Source organism: Plasmopara halstedii, assembly GCF_900000015.1.
Source record: "Plasmopara halstedii genome assembly, contig: Scaffold_1787, whole genome shotgun sequence".
NCBI classification, from domain to species: domain Eukaryota; phylum Oomycota; class Peronosporomycetes; order Peronosporales; family Peronosporaceae; genus Plasmopara; species Plasmopara halstedii.
The window spans coordinates 17,031-41,563 of record NW_020188696.1 but is presented as its reverse complement, the minus strand read 5'-3'; the positions used below and the strand labels follow the sequence as shown (position 1 = coordinate 41,563).

At 43.6% G+C, this 24,533-nt stretch overlaps 3 protein-coding genes across 3 annotated transcripts; all 3 read left to right on the top strand.

Annotated features, from left to right (window-relative positions):
* Positions 1-4,410: 4,410 nt before the first annotated feature.
* Positions 4,411-8,613, top strand: PHALS_02150 (p-type atpase (p-atpase) superfamily; the record flags this gene model as incomplete). The annotated part of the gene is made up of 1 exon (XM_024716671.1): positions 4,411-8,613. The coding sequence occupies one exon, from the start codon at positions 4,411-4,413 to the stop codon at positions 8,611-8,613; it is 4,203 nt and encodes a 1,400-aa protein (XP_024582246.1).
* Positions 8,614-14,297: 5,684 nt separating this feature from the next.
* On the top strand, positions 14,298-18,726 carry PHALS_02149 (uncharacterized protein; the record flags this gene model as incomplete). Its single annotated transcript, XM_024716670.1, has 4 exons — positions 14,298-15,268; positions 15,379-17,455; positions 17,528-17,641; positions 17,713-18,726. The coding sequence occupies 4 exons, from the start codon at positions 14,298-14,300 to the stop codon at positions 18,724-18,726; spliced, it is 4,176 nt and encodes a 1,391-aa protein (XP_024582245.1).
* A 39-nt stretch (positions 18,727-18,765) lies between these two features.
* PHALS_02148 (Protein of unknown function DUF3645) lies at positions 18,766-22,648 on the top strand (the record flags this gene model as incomplete). The annotated part of the gene is made up of 2 exons (XM_024716669.1): positions 18,766-22,188; positions 22,235-22,648. The coding sequence occupies 2 exons, from the start codon at positions 18,766-18,768 to the stop codon at positions 22,646-22,648; spliced, it is 3,837 nt and encodes a 1,278-aa protein (XP_024582244.1).
* Between the last annotated feature and the right edge of the window lie 1,885 nt (positions 22,649-24,533).

Below are 24,533 nucleotides of genomic sequence, written 5' to 3'. Positions count from 1 at the left end.
TGTTGCTCGGTCTGGAGCATGGCGGATGCGATGGCCATCTCGACCTATCTCACCCAGAGCAGAATGTTCTCTCCATCCCTCCCATCAAAGACCTTAACCTCACCATGCTCACCATGAGCGGCTTAGGTCGGGGAAAATCATCCGTCACCGAGGGTGGCGTCATGGACGCAAATGATGCAGACATCTTTTGCTGCAGGTGCTCTAGCAGCGCGTTTTCGTAACTTAAAAACGCCTCTAGACGCGCACCGATTGCCTCGGGACCTTGCGCTACAAGGTATTGCACGCCCTCAGGGCCAAACAAGGACATCAGCTTGTTAAGCCCGTCCTACATGCCCTGGGGCAAAGAGGAGAATTCCTCTATCCTCACAGAGGATCAGTCTAAACGACTCAGGTGTAGATTGACTACAAGTGCTACCAAGTGCAGCGGGGCTGCCGTAGCTTAGCGCTTGAGGAAGCGTAATTTAGGTCACCGACCTTTTGTTCTATACTTAGAACAAGCACGAGTTTGCGGATCACAATCCGCTTACTCCAAGAGTAATTACTGCCTTATCCAAGGCTTATTAGCTCTTCTGTTTAAAATCCAAAACTGATTTTTATTTATTTTTTATCTGAGGCACGCCGCCTAATTTTGAATGTTTAGATTTTTCTAAATATACTGAAAATGTAGAGTAAAATCTAAAAGCATGCATAACTATTGGCTACCTAGCCACGTACCGTATTCTTGTTTGGGTGTGGTCACACCATGTACATCTCGTGCGTGTTACCAGTACGTGTAATCCCGTTACACTAGCCCTGAACAAAATCGTAACGCGTCAAGTCATCTCCTTTTCATACTAGCCAAACGCTTCCACGCGGTCGGCTGGCAACAATCCCGCCAAGCTTCCTGGGAAGTTTTGCTTTGAAGATGCTTCCCATCATCAGAACGAACTTGTTCCTTTGAGAGGCGTTCAGATAATTGTCATCGTTTCGATTTGTCATTATTAGGAGATCAAAGTAACATTCTAAGGTATAGGAGTATCTACGAGTGCTACTGAGTGTGGCGAGAACCTCACATGAGAAACCTTAAAGAGTTGTATTTGCTAATAGTGAATATATTTTTAGAAAAGTATGCAAGAGCGACAACCGTGCCATCATAGAGACTACAATTTTAATTGCGCCAAATGAATCATTGCGGTGATAAGGGCTCTGCTTGATCAGCCACCAGGTGCCGAGGTCAGCCTTCCGTGCTTCGAAAAACCTTTGAAGCGTCAGAAGCCATCTTTTCTGCAGTTAAAGCTAAACCTAACAAAAATGTCTCAGGATTTAGAATTTTCGAAACCCAGCGTTTCTAATATTTTGACATTAAGTGTAACACATCACAATAGGTCAGTGGTGCTGCCGCGCAATAGATACGCATCTTAAATTTTCGTTCATGTCATTTATTGAATGACCAGCCAATATGATGATCCAGATGCGATAAGTATTAGATCAAAAGATTCGTGTCTGCCACGCAGTGACAAAAGTATCCCAATGAATAATGTGAGTGAGTTCGCATGAATGCAGTTTCAAGAAATTCCGTTTCTTTTCCTGTGCGCTATAAAAATGAATACATGCTATAATTTACGCATCTTGGGGTCACGAAGGACTTGGCGCTCGGACAAAAGATGCTGCACGGAAGATAACTTCTCTGTAAGCCTCCAAAATCAGCTGCACAACATCACTGTGAGAACTGACTAAAGCTAAGTTATTTTTCCCGAGTTGCTCTCGTGCATGAAGTCAAACGCGTTTCAGTTTCATGGCAGCTCTCGTTCACTGTCTTTTAAAACACTTTTAAACCTGATTCCCAGGCCTCTGAGCCTTCAAATCCCGTCTCCTGCTGCTGCTCTTACTACCTCTTATAGACTCTTGAAGGTGTACAATTGTTCCATTGTTTGCACAACACCCCTGTCTTCTGTTCTCAGTCTCATTGATAACGGACGCACTTTCTTGTGCAAATTGCGAGCAGTTAGAGTAGAATATAAACTCTTAATTCTAAGAGGTTTCATCGCTTGTCTTAAAACCATGATATCCAGATTGTTGATAACAATTTTGTTTTGTACATACTGCAAACGAATGAAGATATGATAATGATGCACGTGTTATGAATTATCAGCGTAGCAGCATAGTCCACTTTTGTCATTTCACTACTTGCACCAATTGAATCTGATGGTCGTATGTGTATTGGCAAACACGAAATTCTGGACAAAGTGTTCTAGCTATCACAGTTTTGAATGTTCCAGCACTCAACTTATTGTACATCTGATTACGCAGACTACCTAACCACAGAAAGCTGAAGCAAGTGTCTCAGCTGTCCAACGTTGAGCTTAGAAAAATACTCTCGACAGCTAAGCGGAGCCCATATTGGCAGACGAGAGCCAGACTCATGAAAATTTGGTCAAATACCCAATCAATCGAGAACTTAAATTTGACAGAAGATACGGAACGATAAGACGTAGATGTTTCAATCTAGGATCTAGCGGTGAAGAGTGTAGACAGTGACCGAGGAATTCAAGTGCAGGCATCGATAGTATTGGTGCTAGCGACGTGGTGTTAAATTTCATGATTAGCCAGCCTAAACTTTTCGTTGCCACTTTGATTTCTGAAATGACCGCGATGTTTTAATCAAGTATGATCGTGCCTTGATTTTGGAGATTGACAACAAAATATAGTGCAAAAATGTTCGATGGTCGGGTGAATGTTGGACGGCAAGCGACATGCACCATGATTGTTATCTGTCGTTTCATTAGCTGTTGTCTATATGCTGCCTATTCGGCAAAGATTGATGCAATCGGAAACCTGAGAATACCAAGTCAGAACTGATGGATCTCGTGTAGGTAAATTTGTCAGCCTTATCTTCATGTGCGATCACGAGCAATCATATGGAATCTTCATGCCACTGTAAATTCTTTCACTTCAGCGATGTATGGAATCGTATCCGCTGAAACGAATGGCGACATTACCCACAATCTTATCAAGAGTAACAACGATTGATATATGAGGGCATAGGCGGCTAAGAAGATCCTTAACTTGTCACGACTGACAACCTTTCGACGTGCACAATTTCCGCAGACAAATTGCTAGTAAGATCCGAGATACATTCAAACACGTATCACTAACTATCGTGTTGCCGTGCTGATAATTCTCAGCATCCTCTGCTTTTTAGCTGGTGTATAGGGCTACATTCTAATTGGGTGAGATGGAATCAGGTAGATTCACACTTAAGATATCCAAATAGCATTTTTCTTGCACATATTTTATGGAGGTGGGATCGATAGAATAATTGCCTGCCAGATATACAACCGTTCGTCAAGCTTCCAAAGAATCGCATCCTACCTCAAAATGTACAAAACCACCGCGATGACACAGACTGCAAATATTTAGCATCCCATGGTGACGTTTTTTTCATTTGGATTCTTGTGGTGGGACTATTTAATGATCGCAAGAAGTTACAGCGAGATATATGCTGATACTGTCATTCCTATCTGATCACCGGGTCCCACGTGCGAATGTGTATATATTAGTGTCTTCAAGGGGCCGTCAAAGCTGCCGAAGCTATTAAAATGCCGAGCCTAATTTTTATAAGCAGTACCGTCTGCTATAGCAAGATAACAAAGCTCATACTGTAATAAGTGAAGATTAGATTGTGTCTGAGCGTTTTCCACGATCTTATTAAAGTGTACGAAATTATAGAATTTTGTGGTGTGTGCGGTCTGCGTGAGAGTTTGACCCCTTTCCGATCAAACCTCTAGACGTACTGATTGGATTTCGAGAGCATATAAAATTCTATGCGAGAACTTTGTGATTTCGTTCAGCCGCCGTCTGGATATTATGGTTGTCAGGACGTTGTTATAGTCTTTGTTGTGTTGACCATATCATCAGCATCAGTAACTCGCATTCATATATTGATAAGTCATCCTGGCTCATGATGGCGGCAATAGCTTACTTGGAAACTCGTGATGGAGTGAGTATACATTGTCCAAACTGGAGATCCCTGATTTTGTTTGGCATAGCAGAAACTCTTTTCGAATGGACTTAAAATGTGCTCGATTAGAAAGGTTATAAAAACCGACGACTCCTTACAAGCATTTCGGAACTGTGGCTAACTTTACATATGATTCTGAAATTTTTCACGTGTTTGTTACAACAAGAAAAAAGACGACACGGATAGCCGTTGACAGCCAATTTCCCCTATTACCTATCAATTAAGATTCATCTCATGAAGCGTGGTACAAGGGATAGTAATTGTGCTACTTCCCTTCGTGATCAGCTTGTCAAACAGATCTACAGACGATATTTTTTTTTTTCCCGACACAGAGTCAAACATATCATTTGTCTATTTACTTCGGTGAACATAAATATCTAACATTTTTGTTTACCCGTGCCATATCAAAGATGTGCTCGAGTTTGAAGCTTCTGTTAGCGCTTGTAATCTCCATATTTGCGCCTGCTCAAGTGCGAGCTGCAGCAGCCAACCAAATGGACTTTGCTGCTTGTCCAGTTCGGCATACTCCTGAATATTACTGTTGTGAATACTCAGACTTGACCAAGGTGCTATACACGAAATACAACCGACCGTCGGGTGGAGACTATGAATCATACTACGTTGATGGCTGGAAACAGCAGCGCCAAGTCAATTTTCCGTACACAATGTACCACCCAAGCACGCCAAAGTTTTTTTATGATGATCCAAGTACTATTTGTCGTGTACAGGCTGTAATTGACCCGAAGACGGTCATGTTGATGGAAAAACTACAGTGTGCTGACACCAATGTATCGTTAGAATTGGCTTCTCAAGACAGCTCAGTTTTTTGGACGTACGCTACTAATGTACGCAACAACAACGCGACATTTCCACTTGGTGCGACTTGTTACAGTATCATGCTGAGTGACGGCTCGGTCGACTCGGATCTGTTAGACGAATGTACAACCATGACATTGACTGTTGAGCCTCGATTCACTACGTTTACGGAAGCACCTTTGATTACCATCTACTTTCTTTACATTGCTTTCTTTGTCATTCTCGGTAGTTGGGTAGTCTACAAAAATCTCATGCAGAGCTCTACCAAATCGTTGGATGAGATGAAGAAAAAGTTGCTCAGCATATCTCCAATACCTTTGAGATGTGTTGCGGAGAATACTGTCGACCATCACACAAATGTGCGAACGTCGGACACTCGCTTGCAATCCAACGATGTTGAAGATATTCTCCAAACGGGGTTTACCAAGTCGTATATTGGCAACTTCGTCTTTGGCTGTGCAGTGGTTGCGTCACTTGGGTTAAACGTGCTCTTAATTATAATCATCTGTGATTACTACGGTGACTTTAGCCCTCCACTTTTTGACACGACAGAGGACAATGCTCTTGTGTTTATTATCATCTGGATCGTCACCGCCATGTGGTTTGTAACCATAGTGGCAATGCAAGACCATATCTCCAACTTTTTTCGTCTTCGTGTGCCACTTAACCGATGCGAGTTTGTACACATGATTAAACGAGACGAAACTACGGTATTGCTTGCTGATCGATCTGGCGTGTCGGACTTCGTTGCAAGAGTTGAGAGCTTTTTTGCTTCCAAGGATAAAATAAAGGGATATTGTGAAACAGTGGTGGTTGCTGAGGTTGATGGCCTTCGTTTCATCGAATTTCAACATCTTCGGTACGTGTTCGACGAGACTATGCAGCATTTTGTACCCGGCACAGTCGCACTCGGACATACTTACGATCAGATGCATTTAGAAGCCGGTGGACTTTCCGAAGCTGAAGCAAAATACCGCTACAACACTGTCGGATCCAATTCTGTCGACGTTACAATGCCGTCGCTATTCGTCTCAATAGCACATGAATTTTTTACGCTGTTTTACATTTACCAGATCATGTGCTACTATGTCTGGTACTATTTCACATACTGGAACATGGGTATCGTCATGACTGTTGTCGTTCTCGGTGCTGCTGTAGTTAATATCCACACGCAACGTCAAATTCAGTCATCAATAGTCTCAATGACACGATATTATACAGACATGGCGGTGCTTCGCAATGGAGATTGGCGAGTTTTGTCGTCGCGTGAAATTGTACCTGGTGATCTAGTAAAAGTTTCTGAAAATTGGATTGTACCATGTGATATGGCCATCGTCAAGGGTACAACAGTGTGCGATGAGTCGATGTTGACTGGCGAATCAATGCCTGTGCAGAAGTTTCCGATTCCAGAAAGTAGCTCGGAAGTGTATGATCCTGAAAAGGGCAGCAAGAAGCACACATTGTTTGCTGGTACCCGCGTGTTATCTTCGGGTCGTCATGAAGAGATTATGGCCCTTGTGCAGACTACTGGTGCACAAACGACAAAGGGCCAATTGATCCAGTCGATTTTGTTTCCGATTCCAATGCGTTTCAAGTACAATGAGCATCTAAAGATGTTGATCGTCATTTTGTTCGTCTACGCCGTCATCGCTTGTATTCTTGTTGTCAATTTTTTACTGAGCAACGGAAAGCTTAGCAACCGATATGCTGCTTTCTGCTACGCAATCTTTGTCCTCTCAGGCGTGGTCAGCCCACTACTCCCAGTTGTTATCACAGTTGGTCAGAGGAATGCCTCACAACGACTTGAAAAATTGGGTGTGTTCTCCCTTAATGTCCAACGTATCACACTCTGTGGTAAAGTGCGTATTTTTTGCTTTGATAAGACTGGTACACTCACTAAACAAGGACTAGACTTTCTTGGTGTACAGCCGGTTACGAATTGCCTCTTTACTCCAATTGTCGAAGACATAAAGAGCGCAGTGTCATCAGAGGAATTGTTATACGCACTTACAACGTGCCATTCAGTCGGCTCGCTTCAAGGTCGTCTTGTAGGAAATGAAGTAGAGGTGCGTATGTTTACAGCTACGCGCTGGGAATTGGTCGAGAAAGAAGGTGTTCAACCGTTTGTACGGTCTAACATGGACTCCGCACTTCAACTAGAATATATCAAACGCTATGACTTTGACCATCATCGCATGTCTATGAGTGTTGTAGTACGAAACCGCAAGAATGGCAAGTATTATGTCTTCTGCAAGGGTTCGTACGAACGGATGCAACAGTTAAGTGCTCAAAGCAGCATCCCTGCCGATTACAAGAGCGTAGCCGACCGTCTTGCGAAAGATGGATGTTACGTACTAGGCTTATCGTACCGCGAGCTGCCGAATGATTGGACACGCGAGCAAGTAGTTGAGTTTGCTAATAACCGCGAAGCTGTCGATGAGGATCTGTCACTTTTGGGTCTCATCTTATTTCGCAATGAGCTCAAGGACGATACCAAGAATGCCATTGTAAAGCTCAAGGCAGGTGATATACGTACTGTCATGATCACAGGCGATAATGCCATGTGTGGCTGTTATATTGCACGTAAAAGTGGTATGCTGTCGTCAAGTTCGCGTGTGCTTTTAGGTGAAATGGTGTCAACAATCGAGAAGGAAAAACTTATATGGCGCGATGTTGACTCCGACCAAGAGTATGACCTGCCTGCAGTTAAGATGTTAATTGAGCGGGGTGAGGATGTCGAGCTGGCTGTCACGGGAATGGCATTTGACAATTTGGTATTAAGCGGCGAGATCAGAAAAGTGTTACTTAACATTCGCATCTTCAGTCGCATGACACCAGACGGAAAGGTGGAGTGTGTCAAATTGCATATGGAGACAGGTGCAGTGACCGGTATGTGTGGTGATGGTGGCAACGACTGTGGCGCTTTGCGTTTCGCACATGCAGGTGTAGCTTTGAGTGATGCAGAGGCTTCAGTTGTGTCACCGTTCACGAGTAAATCAAAAACAATCGAGTCAGTTGTTGACTTGTGTCGTGAAGGTCGCTGTAGTGTCGCGACGTCATTTGCGTCTGTCAAATTTCTCATTATATATGGTCTAATTGGCTCCGTGCTTCGATTGTTCATGTACTACCACGCCATCAACTTGTCGCAATGGTGTTGGATTCTCATCGATGGTTTCATGCTTGTTGGGTGTTCATACGTCATCACATTGTCCAAGCCTTTGAACGAACTAAAGAAAACGCGTCCTACTTCGAGTCTGATTGGACCTACGACTCTCTCTTCTATTCTGGGACAAGAGATTATTAACACAATTTTTTTAAGCTGTGGCATCCTCATGCTGACGTCTCAAACTTGGTACTGTCCGTTCTCACCAGATAATGTGGATGTTGCCAAATGGTGGCTCATGTCGGACAATCACTTATCCACAACTCTATTTTTTGCTGTAATCTTTCAACAGCACATTGCGGCTTGGGTCTTCAGTTTTGGTTCGACATATCGCCAACCGATCTGGAAAAATAAACTGCTAATGGCATTTTTCACAGTAGCTGAAGCATTTACTCTTTACTTGCTTCTCGGAGAGCCTAGTATTGTCACTGACCGCTTTCGTATCTCAAGCGGTACTAATGTCGTCGGACTTCCAGATATTCCGATGCCCATGAGTTTTCGCGTCAAGTTACTCGCGCTGCTCTTTGGTAATGTAGTTACCTGCATTTTGTTTGAGTACGTCGTCGTTCTTGGCCCTGTGCGGACTTATTTTCGCAATAAGTATCACAAAGACGTGATTCCAATGAAGAAATAGGTTTATGTTATCGTGTCTGAGTATCGATCATCAAAAGTTTTGCAACGACACTTTCCCGACCACAAAATTAATTTTTCAAAGCAATTAGAGTAAACAAGAAATAACGGATCTGCAACTTTGACGAAAAAGTAAATAACGCTGGTATGGTCAGAGCTGCATACAATAACAACTGTGATCGAAGATACATAATCCTCGAGAACATTAGTGCTGAAAATCCTTTATTCGTAAAAGTATCATAATCTAGTATGCTTCCCATCCCAAAAATCAGATCTCTTTAGCAAATTCGACACTGACAAACAGAAGAATTCCAGTGTGTTCTACATCATGGTGAAGGAGGCAAGTACTGTAACTCTCCCCTTACACATCAAGTAGAGTTTTATGAAATTTACATTACACTTGGTGTCGTTGTCTATTTTAATTTTACGAATCTTCGAAACGAAGGGGGTAGATTTGTATTTTGACTTCTTGAGATAGTGATTTAAAGTGATCGCTTCACGGCGAGCACTGCAACTCAAGTTCTGCACCACTCTCTGCACTTTGCCGTGCCTACTCTATTGAGCGTACTTGTATTTAGAGTCCGCCTCCGTGTTGAATGGCTCAACGAGCCCCCACCAAAGCGCAGTCTTCGCGATCGACGCGCTTAAAGCTCGGTGAGGATGCCGAGGTGTTGTCCCATGAGAGCAGTCCAAGTGACTCACCGAGTCTCGACGAAACACCTTCACCGTCACCCGGCGATACACGGCCTAGCCGTTCCCCAAGGAGGAGGTGCTCACTGCGCTCAGCCTCTGGTTCCCTATTCCATCGGCGAGAAGCGTTTTCCACCTTGGAACCCACAGCGATGTCCAGCTCGAATCCATAAATTAAATCTGACTCGAAGAACCCGCTTGCTTTACTTCAAGCACGACAGTCACGCCAATTTTTGCCCACAGCACATCGCGATTACGGCCTTTAGCCGCTCGCGCGCTAGTTTGATCCTTAGAGGTCAATGTTTGAGATTTACAGGTCGCAACTTAACAAAGCAGTAGAAGTCAAGAAAATTTCTCTCCTCTATAAGGGATGGTGCAAAGCGAATAAGCACGGTGCGAACGTCGAGATGACAACTTATTATCTCAAGTTTCTACTGATCACAACTCAGCTCGTCTCCATGAGACAGCTGTAACAGGTATCGACCAAGGATCTTCTACCCCACAAGGTCGGTCGTCTTTCATTATTTGGAAGCTAAGATGGGCGGTTTTGCCACTTTTCAAGGATGATAGAGGCCGAGGGTACGCCAGGTCGTGAGCCGCCACGGCACAAGGGCAGTTCTGCAGAAATGTAACCTCAGACGCCACTGAGAGTAAGGCTTCCACTCCACCAGGCACTGGTAACAGCCCTGACGTACTTATCGACCTCCCAAAGCTCCAAGTAAAGTGGGCAGCCCCCTTGCTACTAAGAAAATACGACGAAGGGTGACCCTGTCCCGGACCTGCTCTCGTGAGCTCTATCGGTTATGGCGGCACGTTAACACTTTCCAAGATTCACAGCTTGCGTCAAAAGCTGAGATGAGTCAGATCTTGGATCTGCCGTTTTAGCATCACTGTCGAGTTGTCTGACTGAGGGCACTCTCAACAGCTCAGAACCGCGTCATATTTCTGGAGTAGATGGTAGCTTATCTAAAGTGGACGATGTAGGCGCAGAGCTCATAAGTACGACTGGCTCATATGAGCAGGCATTACGGCATGGATTAAGTAAACTCACATCGAACACTACATATGTGATAAAAAGCTAATCTATTGATTTTTTCTCGCTGTGACCGTGAACGGTCCGATGTAGCGCAGTCCTAACTTGGTCTTGTAGACCACAGACGCTGTTCAAGTAGGTAAATTAATTGCATGTAATAAAAACTTTTGTCTAAATATGTATTTGCGTGTGTTTTGATATCAGTATGTTGCTTTCGCTTGTGTTCGCTCTCATCCATCGTGCGCAGGCGCGCGACGCTTAACTTCATCATAAATGTAGCCACAAATTTTGCTGCAAAGTGTAGCCAGGATATAAGCAAGTCGACTTTGGTCGACAGCTCTCCCCCCACGAGGTCTGAGCTTTTTATCGCGGATGTGTCAAAGGCGCCCATGGGTTCATTAATCATATGTATATTGGAATAAAACCTGTAGAGGCACATACTGTGTTTTTCATCGCAAACTTAATAATTGGAGCGTCATGCTTCATCAGCTTGGTATCTACGAGATAGTGGGTGGAATGAAATCCTTCACAACTTGATTCGCGCGTTCTGTCTGACCATCTGTTTGTATATGGTCAGAAATGAATGCGTCTAATCTGGTGCCGGGCACCATAGACAATGAGCGCCAAGATTTTGCTGTAAAATGCGGAATTCTATCCGTTACAATGGTGACCGACGAACCAAATTGGCAAAAACTTTGAAAAAAATAGCTTGGCTATATCCATAGACTACTGTATCGTTGATTGAAGTGAGGTGAGCCATATTGCTCGGACGGTCCACAAAGACCGCGGTGCCGGTATGCGATGTCTACTGAAAGACGAATACAAAGTCTGTGCTTAAAGTCTTCTACCAGTGCCTCTTTGTCGGCCAAAATCGTCGATGCATGCAGCGAAATATACGATATTGATATATTTCACTCGTGTGGACATGCGCGCTTTCACTTGTTGGGTTGCTACCAATATACAGCGCTCACCTAACAGTATGTCTTTCTTCTTTCGAAATGGTCACTCAGAGGAATCGTACAGTATTATAATCATGACTCTTCTCACGGAACATCACTACGAGCTGATGTCATGAAGATGATCGGTGTAAAGAGCAAGCCTCGCCATAAGACATGCAATCCGCGTTAGGAAAATTATCATTTTTCCGACGCAACACTTGTTGCGTCTTACCCGTGCGCTATACACATCGTGTTATCAATCAAAACGTCACCATCATGACAGTTGAATAATCGAGGCGGCACGAAAGATTATCCACGACCACATTAAGTCGACGCGCCATATTTTTATCATAAAAGTATGCTATGCGAAATGGACAATCATATTGCCATTTTCTATGAGAGATGACCGTACAGAGCACAAATGGCTTAGACCCAAGCAGCTGCACCTCGAACACGAAAGTAATATTCATTGCGAATAGCTTCTGGTCATGAGCAAGATAATTTTATCTACCAACTACGGCAAACAAATCCTTTTTGATCAAGTTAATATCGTATCGACCAGAATTAAATCTGAATACTGGTACCTGATCAAGCTGCTGCTTCAGTTTCCCATAGTCAGACCTTTGCTTAACAAAACCAAGACTGATATGGAAGTACTAGAAGTTATCATATTCCCCTCCCAAAAATAGCTCTCCACATCAGACATCTTGTACTTTTTTTATCAGAATTAGCGCCTGGGATTTCCATACCTGTCAGAACATGTACATTGATGAATTTTTGCAGAAGGCAACTTATACTTATCGACACTTTACTGTTGATTTTTCACCGATACATCACCAATGTATTTGAACATATCCATAAGCAAAATCTTTGGGTCGTCATTTACAAAACAACGCACCCCCTCGGTTAAATTATCAGCTACTGAAACCGACACAGGAACGTGTTCGTATGTAAAGACAGTATTATCCCCGTGTTGAGTCGCGGTAGGGTTAAGAATAGCCTCAGAGTCATAAACGATAAAGTGATCGATGTAATGGTCAGCATTTCTGATGGTATACTTCGTAAGCAGCGATCGTATCGTGTTCTGAGCCAGTTTGTATGTAGTTGGCTCAGTGGGGAAGCTCTCAATATTCACAAGCTCGCACTGTTTTTTTGAGATTTTTAAGTCTTTCACCACTTACGAAAATCATTTCGCACGTGGAGCACTGATACTTAGACTGCAGCATATTGAAGTTCTTGGTGTAGAGAGCGTGATTCTCGTGTGATAGAATATTTATGGCTTCATACCCCTTGTCCGACCTACGAATGCTTTCAGCATTTCCGGTAGCTACATCCATGCCGTATACGTTAAAACCGAGTTGGAAGCAGTCCTCAATCTCATCGAGCTGTAGTAGGTTGATAGGCTTGAAGCTTCGGGATAGACTCAACGTATACTTAGTCCCCTTAAAATAGCAGTAGCGCTTGAATACATCATTCACCTCAGCCTAAATTCTGCGCGGATATTTCTTGGATCTCTGGAACGTGAGCCAGGCGATGCAGTGGAAGACGCACTCGTTGTTAGTCTTGAGGAAGTTGATTACATGCTTATTTTTGTGAATAACCTTAGGATAACAGCTTTGATATCTCCAAGAGTATGGTCGCGATGGTAGACGAAAATCTTGAATGCAGTGATCGCCTTTAGCTTATATCCAGATCTTCAAATTAAAAAAAACTGACTTTATTCATTTTTATCTGCGGCAAAGCGCCTAATTTTAAATGCATAGAATTTTCTAAATATGTGTAAAGTATAAATACATGTATAACTACTGACTATCCAGCCCCGTACCGTATTCTTGTTTGGGTGTGGTCACACCAAGCCCATCTAGTGTGACACACACCCCTGTTACCAGGGTATGTGTAACCTCGTTACAGGTACGAACTTGTGAGCAAGACCGATCCTGATTATACTCGCTACTTCTACCGAATCTCGCTAAGACTTATGTGTTCGACAAACCTGTCGCTATCAACAGCAAGGCTAATATTCGAAAGAAGGTGATTTCGAAAAACTCGGTCTATGGGGTTGGATGACAAGCTGAACCACCCCGCGGAAGAGTTAATTAGCCTTGGGTTGAGGTTGTAATTACTCTTGGAGTAAGTGCATTACGATCCGATAAACTTGTACTTGTTCTAAGTGAAGAACGAAAGGTCGGTGATCTAACTTACGCTTCCTCTAAGCGCAAAGCTACGGTAGCCGTGCTGCAGTCTTTAAAGGCAAAATTTAGCTTAAAAGCTCTTGCCTGGGTCGAAAGAACGTTCTTGAGCTTATCGTAAAAAAGAAAGCAGTCGCCTCGTTGTCCTCATATAGGTGTGATTCTATGTGATTACCATTGCTAAAAATGTACTTAAGATCAGCCTTGTAGTCAGGCGACAAGTGTTTTGTTAGGCTTAGTCGGCGATCACTCTGTACGAAGAGCGAATGTAGAGCCTTTGACGTCTCGTTAGCGGCAGCAACGACGGTAAATTGAGCCAATCACCAACTTGGTCAACAGTGGAGAATTGCGAGAAGAATGTATCACTGCAGTGGTCGAACACACCGTCTTGGAAGACTGTTAGAACCGAGGACCCTTGCTTCGGCACCACTACCAACACCGCCAACCTGTCAGTGGTAGGGGCCACAATTGATGACATTAAATTCTGTTTTGGCTTCGACTTTTGTCACAAAATAAATTCTTGCAATCAATCATAGTATAGGTCTCGTTTGAACTTTCTGTAAAACAACAAAATATAACAAAATCCAGCAGTGAAATACTCGATTATCATACAAGTCCCAGACCACCTTTCAATACCAATAATGTACCATCGATCGCCTTAAAGATCATGAATGGAATTTGATGGAGGGAGACAAGGAAATTTCGCGGAGTTTAAGAAGAAATCTGCGAAAGCAAGTTACTCATGTATCAATCATCAGTAATGTCGGATGCAGATTTAAATTTGCTATACTGAAAATTTCAGGAAAGACGAATCGAAAGTACTTCAACATCGTGAAAGATGAACGAGGAGGAGTTGCACAACGCGGTATTTCGATTCAAGCATAAGGCACCAAGCGATTGCCAGGATGCGGTGGCATGTCAAGCACTTGTAAAGGAGTTTGTTACGTTTGTCTCGACCTTAAAAGCAGTTGAGATACCAGGGCATATATGCAGTCGTTTCGAGCCTCTTGCAGACGACCGAATGGTTCCGGTTACTGACTTCGCCGTCCATGAGGTTGATGTATTGCAAGAAGTATCCCAACGTCTTACCGATTCAAGTCAGAAACACAAGAGAGGTGATGTGTGGTATGATCCATGGCTTCCTCAGTATGGTTGCGTAATACAAAGGACTCAAAAGACTGCTATGGAGATCACGATAGAAGTCGTATACATTGATGAGTGGAAGCATCAGCTACACTTCCTACCAACTGGAAAGTGTGTGCATAGTGCTGTGCCTTCAAATCAATGTCTGCATGCTCCTCAGTGTTGCGTCGATTTGGATACAGAGTTGGAAGCGAAATTCTCGACTTTGTTTGCATCGAAATTGCTTGAAGCTCAAAAAATTAGGGGGTCCGAAAGAAGTGCTGCAAAAAATGAGTTGGGACATCAAAAAACGCCACAATTTATAGCTGCAATTGTGAAGCACTGTGTTGTCTCGTTGATAGGACGGACTTCAGACGTTGATAACATCAGTATGGTCGTCCAAGGAGGCACGACGGATGTAGGGCGACATACTGGTGGACGCGCAAGAGATACATGCTGGGCGATTGTTCAAGAAGCAATAGCTCGCAATCTTTGCTGCGGCGAAGGTTTATTCCGGAAAAGTATGGTTGTATTCAAATTGAAGTTGCTTCAAAAAGCCGTGCACAAAACAAAGGGTGGTGTTGACAGTGACAGCATTAATTTAGTTCAGGGATGTGCCCGTGTGGATGACATTTTCTTCATGCTTCAAACTATTATTCAAGATACAGTTGAGTTAGTAGAATCGAAGTATGAAGTTTCCGCGCTCCACAATGTGCGGCTTTGCGCTTGGACATTAATGCAATTGCCGACATACTAAATTACAAAACGGCAGTGCGATATCGCTTGCCCGATGCCAGAAAGTTAGAGCAACTAAATAAGCTCACAAGCAGTTTGAGTTTGATGAATCCTAAGCAAACGAATGACTCGGATAGTTGTGAGAGCTCCAAAAAGCGTCATCAACGAGCGTGGGCTAATTTGGAGGGATGCTACTATATAAATGGGGCTTCGTGCAGCTTAGATGAGTTGCTGCAGTGGAAAAGTACGTTATCATGCCCTGAAACTTATCAGTGCAATCTGATATTGCGGACTTTTGAAACCTTTATTTTTAAGCGTTCTCTGCAATTAATTGACGATAGCCCTATTGATAATGTCTTGCTTGATTTCGAGAGCATGCATTCTTTCGTGACGCAATACCAGAGCTGTGCGAGAAGACAGCGTCAGCTTCAGAGTATGCCATCGATTTTAGACAAAGAACAATGCAGTTGCGAGGTGCTGATCGTATGGACTGCGTTTTGTCTCGTTCACCAGCATTGTGTCATTAAGGAAATCAAGATAAAGAAATACAAGATCGCGCTGGATTGGAGAGACCTCAAGGTGGCTATTGTACGCGACCAAACCGCCATTTCGGCACTTCAGTGTGTAGCCAAGTATATTCGAAGTTGGAACAAGACGACCTATGGAAAGCCTTTATTTCACCTGACAGATCAAGATCCGACATTCGAATTCGGAAAGTTATTTGGCTTAAAATGCACCAGCATGCTCAATTTATACGATCGTGTATGTGAAACGTGGGATTCGCACGTGAGAAAGCAATGGCGAAATATTGAACAAAAAAAGCAAAAGGCCATTGAATTGCGAGCAAAGATAGACAGACAAAAAGCAAATGCGGACAGCAAGCGGCTCCTTCTCGCAGATGAAATCAAGAATTTAAATTTGATGTATCATGGGGAGTACTTTTCGTGCAGATATCGTTACAGCACAACTAGAACTAGACTCGAGAATGAAATCGCACAGGTTGAATCTGCAATCAAAAATACTGAACATGATCTCCGCAAAACACTAGCTATGCCCTCTTACTTAGTTCGACCACTTCCTCCATCACAAGCGGATGCAATCCAGATCATATTTATGCTGACGATGCCGCGATACATCGAAATATTAGGTAGTTTGTGTATGACAGCTCAGCGAAGTCTTGCCCCGACTACATCGTTACCGGAAATGTTAGTGTTACCAAAAGTGAGCCCCACTTCATGGTACGAATATTACACCATGTACGCGCCGACTCCAGTGATACCCAACACTAGCACAGTGTTTACAGCAAGTCCATCACCATTCTCATGTCCATGTTCGTGGGGTCCCACATCTGTTGATCAATTGTCCAGCCTCTCTCAGTATTGTTCTGAATGTATCTGGGATCCTTCCATTAATTGTACAGCCCTGACTTGGAAAGACTTTGATGGTACGCGGATGAATCCATTTGCTGCTACTGAGACGAGCGTGATTGACAGTTTTACCATGAAGTTGCCAGCTGAGTACAATCAGTTTCAATGGATGAATGAGTGGCCGATTGACGACGGTACACGTGGAAATATGGTTTACGCTAACTTCCACCTTCAACCTGAAAACTTTGAAAAAACTGCATTTATTGCTTTGGGTTCATTGCGAGCCTTTCCGAATCAACAGTTTCGAAAATTGCAATGGGCATTGCTTGATGACGTTTTACCATGGTCAAACGTATGTGTGAAGACCATCGTACGGCAGTCTTTGTACCAAGTGGGATTTTTAACTGATGACGCGACTCCAGAAATCCTTTGGAAGACAGACATGTATCATAACGAAAAAGGGTTAGACACATTTTGCGCGACACTCGAAATTGTAGCTCAAAAACTAGAACAGACTCCTCGCAATTATGAAAGTGTCTTGTTACTTAGTGAAATGGCGGGATTCGCGTTGCAATACACAAAGAATGCGCGACGACTTGTCTATCTTTTTGGTGGAATGGCACGGCGATGGGCAGAAAACGCCCGCTTAGAGTACAAAAAGGAGCTTTCTCCTCGTCGAATTGGTGAGATTCGACAAAAAGAATGCATCCTGTTAAGTCTTGCACTTTTGTCATACACGCTGGGATCCTGGGATGATAAAGTTGCTCAAGAAGTATGTGAGCTCATTGTGTTGTTCTGAACGTCGTTTCTTTGCGCAAGTATTAGTTTGAGCTCATCTAACGAGATGATACTAAGAGAACGCGAAATCCATGAGCTTATGTGTCGTCGCATTGCGGAATTGATTGCTTACATTAATAAAAGAGGCATGGATATGGTGCTGACTGGATTAGTGCGTTTGGTAAGTGCAACATCTCCAAAAAGAGTTTGAAATGGAAGCAATTTAGTGAAGTATCGGCAGTCGGCAAGCAGTTTGGAAGCTGCTTTGAAGCTATCGACCGGGCAAAAAATGTTCATTATTCCGTGAATGTATTTACTGGTGTTGTTTTAATCGATGGTTATGCTCCTGGTGGTCTTCCAGTAGAAATTCGACGGCACGAACGATTTCAAGTTTTATTTGGACCCAGTAACTTTGAAGTTTATTATACAAACGGCGTACATCGAACACAGCGCGATTATTATGATCGCTTTTACGACTTTAGCTTGAAGGGAGACGGTGACTTATTCGTTCAAGAATTGTTGGTAGACTCTTCTGGAATAATTACTTGTACACTTCAGCTCTGCTCAAATATATGGATAAAGGCTATGAGTGACGTTTTACCAATTAGACTACAAGAATTGTATTCGCATTGGTACTGGGTTGAAGAAAATTGTGTACTCTTTCGACCAAAAGAAGCGAAATGCCGAGAGACTTTTTATATCGCAACTTATGACGAACAGACAAGATTTCACTGCTACCAAGTTCCGTTTTGTGATACAAAGCATCCGTACAAACAACTTCTGGGTCTTTGCATTGAGTACGATCAATTTGTTGAAAAAGACAAGGTGATCGCTGACGTTTTCAACAATCTAACGAAATTTGAATCATTGTCTTATCTTCATCCATTGAGGTCTTCCACCGGGGTGCTAAACATCGAGCTTCCTCGCGCTAAATTGGGCTTTTTCCTGAATAAAAAAATGCAATTTGAATCGGTGGAGCATAATGGGTACGTGCTTGCAACGACGCAGCAACTATACGACTTTCTGCCACGATTTAATCAGTATCTGCTACTCGAGTTGCAGGATGAATCGGATACAGCTCGTCCTGAACTTCGAATGCTTGTTCCTGTGGGTTCAGTTAAGGAATCTGATGTCGGCACGGTTGATATACTTTTACCTACTGAAGCGGGGAGTCATGTGGAAGTTCATTACTACGACGTTCATCGACGTTTAAAGACTTTTCAAACCGAAACGATTGGCGCGAGATTGCAAATGGCTGCTGTTTGAGCTAGAGCGGGTTTAAGTGTACCTAGCAGACGTTTGCAAATGACAGGAGAAGAGGCGGCACTACAAATGCTTTTGTCATGTCGATCAAGTCGCCCCTATTCGGATTACGAAAGAATGACTTTGCTGACAATATACGAGCTAAGTTACCGCGAGCCAGCTGTCAAAATTTTGGCTGTGATGCTGCTTCGAGAGGCGTATTGCCTTGCCTTCCTCTTCGGTCAGACAGCGAAGCTTAACTGTGCTATGGCAAGCATCGATGAGAGGACGGAGTATGCTGACATGTGTCTGCAGCTCGTCAAGCGTAATCCGTTACGCTCACAATTTCGAAGCAGAGAAGAGAAATTTGTCGTGGGAAACATCAAACATTCATGTGTACCTGTACCAGTGACGGAAGTTATATCATGTGATCCAGTTCCAGTAGCGAAAAATTACGTGCAGTCAATTGAGTGCAAACTGAAGCAGTTCGTTTGCATTGAGGGTAAGACCACAAACAAGATTCCACCACTGCCGCTAAACACAGGGACTGCGAATGCTATGAGCAAAGAAATGCTGGATGATCTCCAAGTCAGCTGGAAGACATATAACTCGCGACGTAAATTTAAGCTTAAGGCTACCCCCAAAGCATTGCGTTTAGCCTTTACCAAGCTACTAGGAGGGGTGTCTTCAAAACGGGTCATGATGGAAGAGTACCTGAATGATTCTTATATCAAGTCATTGAGCAACAGAAGGGACCAGCTTCTGCTTCTTGGTAATTTCTTGCCAATACTCACTGTGATGGATCTCGTTCAGTGTTCTTTTGACGAAGAAACGCTGCGTGCGTTGGCGCCAAAGCTAAGTGAGAGGGCACGACAAAAATTTAGAGCAGGGATTCATCGATACATGGAGCTGTGTGTACTAGAAGATAAGGTGGAGCGTCTTATTTGGAAAGCAAAGCGCAGTAGCGAGTTGTCGGATGCTCAAATGGTTGAAGAACTATTAAATCACCGGCAATGGCACTCGAAAACATTTCCGTATTGGTTGGCATTCGAAGTAGAAGGAAGACTTCAGATACGACACGAACAGTATGTGATTGCCCAGCATCTTATCAACAGACCGGGAACTGTCTGTCAGCTGAATATGGGCCGGGGTAAGACTCGAGTGATACTACCAATGTTATTTCTGTATTACACGCGGAATCTATGTTCCAAAGTTGTTCGTGCTCACTTTTTGAGTCCTCTATTAAGCGAAGCGCGGCAGTTTATGCATCGCTACTTGTCGGCATCAAGTGTTCGCTTGAGTATCTTTGAGCAGCCGTTCCACCGACAAATTGACTTGGATGCGCGCCGACTTGAGATTATTCGTGACTGTTTGCACAAATTGAAACTTAGTGGTGGTATCCAAATTGTCGCTCCTGAGCATCGGATGTCACTGGAGCTTAAGCGTTTGGAGCTTGGAAGTGATGATTGCATTGTTGACACATTGGACGAAATTCTTGACAATGATCAGTTTCTAAATGTCTTAGATGAGTGTGATGCTCTTTTGCACCACAAGTATCACTTAGTGTATGCTGTTGGAACATCCATACCGTTATGTAGTGGCATAGAACGGTGGAAAGCTGCGGAAGCGTTATTACACGTTGTGTCAGACCAATCCCTCGAATCTCGCGTTGCACGGGTGCTGCGTACTGCGCATGTTTCTTCATTTGCACCGGATTATTCGACACGTTTAGGAGCTTATAATGGCACCCGACTTACGACGGTTGTGGAAAGCACAGCAGCACAGCGAGAAGAGCTCAAAAAAGCTTTAGTTTTAGAACTTATTGATCATGCTCCTTTCGAATTGATGTGGCTTAGTTTTTTTGGATCGACCAGTGCACGGAATTCACTTATTCGGGCGATAGTCCAGTCTACTGTTAGTTTGAAGGAGGCGCTTGATATCCATTTTGATAATCTCGCTCCCCATTTTGCGGAATTGCTTGCATTGCGTGGTTTGGTGGCATATGGGGTTTTGGAACATTGTCTGGAGAAACGCTATCGTGTAAATTTTGGCCTTCCAAATCCAGGCACGCGATCGCGAAAAATTGCTATACCTTATCGTGCCGCGGATGTGCCTTCGGATAGATCCGAGTTTAGTCATCCCGACGTTTGCATTGTACTGACATTGCTAGGATATTATCACCGAGGATTGACGAGTGAGGAAGTTCGGAGCACTTTTCAGATGCTGCTACGCTTGGATATCTCGGAGCAGCAGTATTTTTATAATCGGTGGTTCCAATCTGTTGAGTCAGGATTAAGTCAAAGCGATCAGAAGGCCTTGGGCGACGTCTGCCACATTAGTCTTGCTGACACTCAACAATTTCAAACACTGCTCAAAACTTACAAGTTTTGTATGGAAGCAATCAATTTTTTTCTAAATACATGTGTATTTCCAAAGGATACGCATCAGTATCCACAACGAATGTCTCGTACAGCGTGGAACTTAGTACCAGAGAATTTTAATGTTGGATTTTCGGGGACAAACGATAATCAACGACTTCTTCCCCTATCAGTGACCCAGCGCGAGCCAAATGAGCCTTCGCTGCTTGGCACAAATGGAGAAATGATTGACAAGATTTTGCGAGTTACTCATAGTTACGACGTCATCCGCTCCGATCCAAATAGCAAATCAATCCCTTGGCAGAGTGTACTACTTTTTGCCATAAACAAAAAAGCACAAGCTCTGATTGACACTGGAGCTTTACTTGCTGGTGTATTAAATCACGACGCGGCAAAATTTTTACTTGAGCGGCCCGAGTTCGATTTTGGTGGTGTAACATACTATGATAGTCGCGAAGAAAATGCTTGCTGGATGATTGCCGAAAAAGCTCGACGAATCGAGGTGCCTCTTAAGAAGGCATCCATGCTAGAGCGGGAAACATTCGTTATTTTTGATGAGGCACGCTCACGAGGTTCGGATCTTAAGCTGCTTCCGGGCGCTTCAGCTGTGCTTACACTGGGACCCAAACTCACAAAGGATAAACTCATGCAAGGAGCAGGACGCATGCGACAACTCGGATGTAACCAGAGTTTGTGGCTTGCAAGCTTTGACGAGGTGGCGCAGAGCATCCGTCAAATCAGTGGCCATAATCCTTCTTGTCTTTCTGCAATTGACGTTTTGAACTGGGTCATGGATAACACAAAAGAAGAAGCTGTTCGAGGCTTGCTTGAGTGGGGAAGTAACGGACTTCACTATCAAAAAACTCAACTAAATCGAGATTACGAAATAGTCAACGAAAATTGGGAGCTCAAGACGTTGTACCAAGACAAAGTTCATGTTGACAGCATTGCACAAGTGATCCAATCAAAAGCTTCATTGAACTTTCAAGATTTGCCTGATATCGTCAGTCAAATCTGTAAACGTGGTTTCGTATACGGATTGGATGATGAAATCTGCATAACCTGTCACACTGATGAATGTGAGCGCGAATTGCAGCTCGAAGAAGAGGTGCAGCAGGAGCGACAGACATGGTGACATTTTGCTGGTATCGGAGTGTGAAGCTGACCATATCTTGAAGCTGCTTTGGTCAAATCGAGCAACCGCATGCAACTTTTGCTTTTTGAATCTTGCATTTGCTTGTGAAAGTCTCGATCGGGTCGGTGTCTCAACCATTTTTCGAGACGCCCACTTAACACTCGGTTCGGGTCTTGATCAGAAGTTACCGCTAATATCTGTGATTGCTTGCCATATTTACAATGGTGAGACGTCGGTGGCGAAACATCAGGAAGATCATGTGAAACACGTATATCGTAAATTACTGGGTCCCTTGGTCATGAGAGAATCCACATTGTGCAACTATGTCAAATCGCGTGGTAACTTTCACAAGTGGACAAGATCGCTTTTGCACCAGCTATGCTGCCGCTTGGACCTAGAACTAGGTCTAATATCATCTGGTCAAGCTAAATAAAATCAATTTTCTCAGGAAGAACACCAATGAAGCGCATCAAGTGGAATTGACTAAAGTCTGTTTTGCTGTTTTGCCGTCTAGTAGATCAACCCGTTCATATCCAGAACAATGTAATCAATAATAATAATCGATTTGCGTCTCGCTCTAACAATTCGAAATCGGGATTCATAAACAGCGCTCCATCTAATGATAATACAGAGGAACTTAATTGTAACAGTAAGCTTGGGTCAAGCACAATTATCCGAGACCTTTTAATTGACCAAATGTTGCTTCAGAATCTCCAGATACACCGGTAGTCCAAGCTGTAAACGATGAGTACCGGGCAATGTGTGTGGAGTACTGTTGAGATGACAGGATGATGTTGCAACTAAATGCAGATTTTACATATGGAAGATTTACAATACATGTACAGAAATCGAATTCAGATCAAACTATAGGTGGATCCCTCATATAGAAAGTAATATCATATTCGCCTGGTATTGATTCCACTTTCTCCATTAGGAATTTACTAAGGTATGTCGCACGGTGTTTTGGGCTCACTGCAGGATCCCCATGGCCCGAGCTCACCCTTTCCATGGTTGACCTTTGCATTGATAAGGCAGAGTGTTTGGATTGATTATCTTAAGCTAGGATGGAGGCATAGAGACATCATAATTTTTTCACTCGGTCTTTTGCCAACAAATCAACAGGTTAGCAGCTGCAACACCCCAAGCCTTCCTTCACCATAAATTTCGTGCCCACGGCGAACAAGCGCACCAAAACCCACCTGCCACTAGTCATCGAATATGAGAGTGACTCTGGCAAGGAGTAGGGCACCTGGACAACGTCATTACCGTCATGTATGAGAACAATATTACGGAGACTAATGAACGACGCCAAGATACGATCGACCACGAGCGCTATAAGGACATGTGGAGCGCTTCGTGATTTTTACAATCGCAAGACACTATACAATTGCGTGACGATGACGTGTCGACTTCGCAACTTCAAGGTGGAAAATGGTATAGGACTTGAGGGCTTTTGGGCTCTTTTGACAAGCTGGATATGGAATATAGACAACGAAAGAGCTGCAGCGGGGCTGCCGTAGATCTTTTGCCTAGAGGAAGCTACGCTAAGGTCGGTGATATTCGCTCTATACTTACGAGTGTAGCGGATCGCTATTCACTTACTCCAAGAGTAATTACAACCTTGGCCCAAAGCTAATTGACCCTTCCGTTTAAACCGTAAACTCTATTTCTCGGTCTTATTTGCGGCAAAGTCACCTATATCTTAATCTATAGCTTTACCTATTTATATAGTAAAACTTAATTAAATGTATAGCTACTGGCTGCACCAGCGACGTACTGACTTGTAGCCACACCATTGTGTGGTCACACCATCTTGCGTGACCCACACCCTTCATACCAGGGCACGTGATACCCAATTACACGAGCCGTCTGACAAGTTTGTTGTATTCCTCAGCAGTCAAACGTCGGAATATGATTTGCTCGTCGATTGTAGAAAATCGATTAACGTCGAGAAGAAGCTGCTAAAGACATCGAAGGAGCTGCACAAAGAGAAGACTACGAAGAAAGCGTTTTACATGAAAGGTAACGCTAGAAATATAAAGATGGACGAGGCAACGTTTGGAAAGGTGGCGTTCCACGCGCTCATGGTGGGTCCAAGGGCAAACATTTTTACCGCGGGTTGGTCACATGAAGCGAAGCTGGCCGGCCTGAAAACTATTCAGCAGTGATAATGCAGCATTTGCAGAGGGCAAATGACGATCAGCACAATGGATAATCGCCAGTGGCACCACATCTTCCGTGGCCCCGAACAGGAAAAACTTTTTCGAATAAAGCAACGATTACAGTCGGCAAAACTTACTCGTGTCAGAAGTCAAAAT